General features: G+C 47.7%; 1 protein-coding gene across 2 annotated transcripts in view; it reads left to right on the plus strand.

Annotated features, from left to right (window-relative positions):
- Positions 1-5,182, plus strand: part of LOC306914585 (transmembrane protein 151A-like) — a 46,371-nt gene extending 41,189 nt beyond the window's left edge. Inside the window, exons 6-7 of one of the 2 annotated variants that reach the window (XR_013788707.1) lie at positions 2,227-3,608; positions 3,642-5,182. Coding sequence is in view for 1 of the 2 variants with exons in the window: in XM_079491701.1 (XP_079347827.1) it covers positions 2,227-3,522 (1,296 nt within the window). In the remaining variant the exon portion in view is untranslated. Of the gene's footprint in view, positions 1-2,226 lie in introns of both variants that reach the window. The other variant, XM_079491701.1, reaches the window with a different exon arrangement.
- The last annotated feature ends 1,106 nt before the right edge of the window (positions 5,183-6,288 follow it).

Here is a 6,288-nt window from a genome sequence, read left to right on the forward strand (position 1 = left end):
AACACATATTGGCCATTTTTACACTTAATTAATTTTACACTCAGTGTTAGGGAACACAGTAGCATCTTGGTATGGTATGGGACAGTATCTCTCTCACAGGCAAGACAGAACTTGTCATGATTGAAGGCAATCTCAATGCAGTGAGATATCAGGATGAGATTCTGGAGCCAGCAGCGATCCCATATCTTCAGAATCTGGGACCTCCAGAACATGGGAGTGGAGAGGATGGAATGGCCTGCCGTGAGTCCAGACCTCAGCCCAATTGAACACTGATCTGCTTGCTAGTGACCAACAGAACCACGTTGGTTGTCTTGGATCTTCCACACGCTCTTTACACACACGACTTCCCTAACACTGAGTGTAAAATTAATAAAGTGTAAAAACTACAATCTGCTAACCAACTCAAAATAAGGGTGAATTCCAACCATTTTGCCATTTGAGGAGCTACCCACACGTTTAGCTGTGCTGGTCATTCTAGGAAGGCCCGATCCTTACAAGCTATACCTCGTTGTAAAGATGACTAATCGACGATAAAAACGATATAAAACGCAATACCAATTGGTATTGCTAGGGTAGGAATTATGGACCAAAGTTACATTTCTGAACTTTTTGTGATGAGTTTACAGGGACACAACACGTAATGACAATTAATGTCATTACACGCACGCGCGCGCGCGCGCACGCACACACACACACACACACACACACACACACACACACACACACACACACACACACACACACACACACACACACACACACACACACACACACACACACACACACACACACACACACACACACACACACACACACACACACACACACACACAACTGAACTTAAGGAAAAACTTAAAAAGGAAAAACTTAAAAAGGAAAAACTTAAAAAGGAAAAACTTAAAAAGGAAAAACTTAAAAAAAAACTTAACACACAAAAACGCATGCACGCACACACACACACACACACACACACACACACACCAAACTTAACTTAAAAAAAACTTAACTTAAAATAAAACTTAAAAAAATACTTAACTTAAAAAAAAATCTTAAGCACAAAAAACAGAACTTAAAAAAAACCTTAAAAAATTACGTAATTTATTCTAATTGTTTTTGCAATTTACGAGCTGCGTTCGCTTCCCGCGTTCGCGCGTCTTACTTGTAGATCTGCTATTTTCAAAGGTCTTGAAGGTTTTTAAACACAAATCTCATATGGGTAGAGGTAGCGTATATAGCTTATAATAGGCAGACATGGCAGCACTGCCCAAGAAGCCTTGGTTTACAGTGACTAAGGCGCTTGTTAGACACAACATGCAGTAGAGTGCCTAAACCCGCTAACTTACGGTACTCACGCCTATAGAGCGTCGCAGTCCCGCCCCCTTTCAAGACAACGAGAGACCCGGAAAAGAATCCCCCGTTCATTTTCCTCAGACTTTTCAAAAAGTATTTATTTAAAGACGTTTACGCTGCGGACAAAGCCAACTGGAGTTGTGACAAATCATGACAATAAACACAATGTTTTGGGCCGATCAAATAATTAGAAAGAAGAAGAAAACGGCAGGATACAACACTTTTTGTTTTGTTTTTCTTCTTACAAATTCAAAACATTGTGTTTATTGTCATGATTTGTCACAACTCGAGTTGGCTTTGTCCGCCGCGTAAACGTCTTTAAATAAATACTTTTTGAAAAGTCTGCGGAAAATGAACGGGGGATTCTTTTCCGTGTCTCTCGTCGTCTTGAAAGGGGGCGGGACTGCGACGCTCTATATAACCCAAGGCCACAAACGAGTGCTCGCAAAATTGTTTTTGTAAATCAAAATTCAGTCTTTTTTTTTTTTTTTTATATATGTACAGTAGTACAGTACAGATTAGTAATCTGATCACGTGGTCACAGCCACAGCTGTTTTGTTTATACACAACAGCTTCGAATGTGGCTCGATCAGCCACATAATCAAGGACTGGAGCTATCAGTTACTACAGTAGCTATATTATAAGTACTGTATGTGCCATTCTTAATAAATACTTCACCAATAACAAACTAAAGTGCTGAAACATGACCAACAAAGTGTAACATGTAAACGCCTCAAAAACAGCCTCAATCTAGTGCCATTCTGTAACTTTGTTCGACTATTATTTCTACAGCTTCTCTCCTCCCCTCCTCTCTTCCCTCTCCTCCCCTCTCATGAGATGACTTGTTTGCTATTTGTGCTCTCTCTCCCCCCTCAGCGGGCGCGTTTCTTTGGTGAGAACGAGGGGCTGGACGATTACATGGAGGCGCGGGAAGGCATGCACCTGAAGAACGTGGACTTCCGGGAGCACATCCTGGCGTTCCCCGACCCCACTCGACAGCCCTGGTATTCCCGACACAGGGTGTTCTGGCTGGCCTCGGCCTTCCTGCTGTCCTGGCCGCTGCGCGTCGTAGCGGAGTACCGCACGGCGTTCGTCCACTACCACGTGGAGAAACTGTTCGGAGAGGACGAGGAGACCGGCGGCGTAGTTGGCGGAGGGGGCTCAGGAGGAGGAGGAGGAGGAGGAGGGACGGCCGGAGCGACGGAGAACGGGCTCCACAGCGTCGGGGTCGGATCCAACGGGCCGAGCTACCGTGCCATCTCGCGGGTCAACACGGTGGACATGACGGAGCTGGAGTGGCACATCCGCTGCAACCAGCAGATGGTCCCCAGCTACTCGGAGGCGCTCCTCATGGACTTGGACTCGAACGGCGGCGTGGGCTCCAACGCCACCGCCACCACCACTCCCATCTCCGGACCCCCCAGCACGGGCGGCAACACCGGGCCCCAGCTGACCCTGCCCGTGGTCTTCAACTCGGCGTACCTCCTCCAGAGCTGCCCGCGCTGCCGGAGGACCACGTCGAGCTCCAGCCTGCCCACCAGGCTGCGGGCGCCGACCGGGACCACAGCGCTGCTGAACGCCACTGTGGCCGGGATGCGGGCGGCGGCAGTGGCAGCGGGGCACAGCGGCGTAGGACCCACCGGAGTGGCGGGAGGAGGGGTAGGTGGACGGCTGGTGCTGAGCCGCAGCGGGTTCTCCCTGGGGAGGCTCGGAGGCGGGCGCCCCAATAGCCTGTTTCACTCTCGGAGCATGGGGGGAGGGCTGGGAGGGAGAGCAGAGGACGGAGGAGGAGGAGGAGGAGGCGGCGGTGGCACGGGAGGCGGTGGAAGTGGAGGTAGTAGTGGCGGCGGTGGCGGAGGAGGCGGGTTCCTAGGGTTAGGGTCGAGGCCGGATGACGAGGAGAGCAGAGGAGTGCTGGAAGGAGACGGAGACGAGGACGAAGACAGACAGGAGGAGGAGAGGGAGGCGGCGAGGAGGAGTGAGGAAAGTGGTGGAGGAGGAGGAGGGCGGGAGGAGAGGGATGAGAACACAGAGCAGGACAGCGGGGGTGCGAGTGGGGACGTCAGCGAGGGGAGGGAAGTGGAGAGGCCTCCGCCCTACCAGGATGCCTTCTTCTTCCCCGTGCTGATTGTGCACGGAGAGGAGAGCTGCCACGCCGGAGACATGATGTGACGGACGGAACAGTTACAATGAAATAAATAAACCAACATAAAAACAAGTAAAAAGGGACAAGAAGGGAGCAGTGTGTACAGAAGTGTGTACAGAGGACGGAAGGCAGAATGGAGTGAAAGGACAGAGCAGGATCACGGGAGAGAACGTCACATCACCGACGATGGGAGAAAAAAAAAGACGATAGCAAATAAAAAAAATAAAAAAAATTGAACAGTGTGATTTAAAATCAAAAACGGTGGATGTAGTTGAGAGATTTGTCGGAAAGCAAAGCATGCATGGGAAGTGGTGTCATGCAGAAGTGGTTGTATAGAAGTATAGAAGTGTGAAAAGCACAGTGTGGGGAAAGAAGAGGATGAGAAGTGAGTAAACGAGGAAGAGCGGAGGAAAGGACAGCGAGTGGAGACATGAAACGGGAGACTGATATGAGTGTAGAAGAAAGGGGGCGAGAGAGAGAGATAGTGCTGGTAGTGAGATGAAAAGTGAATGGAGTCCGTTTAAATAAAGAGCTGAGAAACACTTAACATTAAAAGAAGAGCTGAGAAACACTTAACATTAAAAGAACAGATGTCAGAGAGAAAGAATATAGATTGCGCACGCACGTGTGTATGCGAGTGAGGGAGGGCCAGAGAGGGACAGAGTGAGGGCATGTGAAGATAGGAACGCAGAAAGAGGAAGTATCTGTCTATTTCCAGGTTTGTCCTCGAGAGTGCTGAGAGGGAGTGAGCGATAACATGTGAGTTAAAGAAGAAAAGAGAGAGAGAGCGAGGATGGGATACTAGCGGGAGGCCATAAGACTGACAAGCCAGGAATGTCTTAGTTCCAGATATCTATCTATGCAAGAACAGGCGTGGGAGGAGAGACGGGTCTAAAGATAGCCATATGGCGAGCTCTTCAAGCGGCGGAGAGACGCTGAAGCGGCAGCGATATTGGATTTCTTTCAAGTCACACTGATCAAGATGGAGAGGAAGCAGTGGAAATAGTGATACGTTTGAGGAAAAAAAAAACGAAAAAAAACAGAGGTGTCTTGCTAAAAACAGAAAATAAAAAGGGTGGGCTGGCAGAGTATAGTACAACTCAAATCAGTGCACGTTGACTCTAAAACTCATAAAGGAAAGAGAGAGGGCTATTAATAACAGGTTGTCCTCAAAGGCAAGGATTCCAGAAGACCAGATCGCCCTGAATCATTTGCTCAATGTCTTCCTTTGAGCAGGGGATTGTGACGCAAGACCTTCAGCTCAGTAGGACGAGGAAGTCATCGGAAACCAAACATTGCTTGTGGTCTATCAAATCTCATTTCAAAAGGCTTTTCTTTTTTTAGAGCCTCAAATCACATTTTCCACCCACCAGTCACGACCTGAGATGAGCCCAGCTTGATTTACGCCCCAGCTCCCCTATGCATTCATATTGGTGCAACTAATGCCCTGCAGTCGCAGGAGAAATGTTTCAAAAATCTTTCCCTTCGTTTTTGCTCCTCCATTTTCAAATCAAAGCCCCCACCTCCCCAAACTCTCCCCTCACTATTTCCTCCACTCTTATCATCTGTGATAAGCACATGATAGCAATTCGAAGAAGAGAAAGATTGCTTCCCCCACCTCTCACCTCCCCTTTGTAAGTTTGTATACCTGCCTCCCTACTTAACTGTCTCTCCTCTATAATCTCCCTGATGTGTCTGTACATCTCGGGTGCATGTCATGGTCAAACGCGGCGTGTCAGAAACAAAACACAGCGTATAGCAACACAATGCTCTTCTAGTGGAGGTCGTGCTGCCCCAACGCAAAGTGAGGGGCGTCGCACCAAAATACACTTTAATCCATCCTCCATCTCTCATCTATCCACTTCTCGTCCAGTACTTCCTCTTCCCTCCTCCTACTCCCAGTTATCTGATACACCCTCTCTCCCTGCTCCTGGAAAAGCTTGGCATCGGATCAGGTTTCACCTCTCCCGACACTCGGGGCAGATTTCAACACATCACAAATCCAATTAACACTGGTCCATAATGATTATTTTATTTTTCAACCAATGTCCACTCTTCTGTCCATTTTATTTTCAAACCGTCCGAGCATTTGGAAATGCCTCGTGTCTCGCGTTGGTCTCGGGACAGTCAGTCGACACAGAAAACAAATATTGACTAAAAAAAAAATCTCACATGAATACAGTGAGTGATATATATCCTCCATTTTCCTCCATGATGACTTCTGGCTGAGGTAGCTGAAATTATCTGAGCGAGCAGTGTTAGCTTTTTTCTGGGCAATATACCAACTGCTCTGATATGATGGATATATTCAGCAATGTGAGGGGGACAAATTCCCCCTCTCTTCCTCCTCATTAACCCGTGTGATTCAGGGGTCTCATCTCTGTAACTAAAGTCACACAATGGAAGTCCATTGCTGAGTTGCATGGTTGGTGACACCGAATGATAACGTTTGGTCCATAAATATCACATTAAGATCATTATAGCCCAGCACTTGCCTGGAAGGCATAGAATACACTCCCAAGATCAGGTGTAACCCTCATTTTAGTCTGTTTGCTGTAGCAGAACCACTCATGGAAGGACGTTGGACAAGGTTGTACTTGCGTGAGGATTAGTAACACAGCCCTCTAGAACATACTGTATACACAATTATAATAATAATCAAATAAAAACGTCAGCTGGCATGCATGTCACCTACAGCAGTAACACCTACGGATCAGGATCACAGTATCGAGCGAACTTGGCTGGCACTGATGCAGTAAACTGATAACCAACTGCTATCGGCAAAACATTAC

The sequence above is a fragment of the Electrona antarctica genome (assembly GCF_951216825.1).
Source record: "Electrona antarctica genome assembly, chromosome: 21".
In the NCBI taxonomy this organism is placed as follows: domain Eukaryota; kingdom Metazoa; phylum Chordata; class Actinopteri; order Myctophiformes; family Myctophidae; genus Electrona; species Electrona antarctica.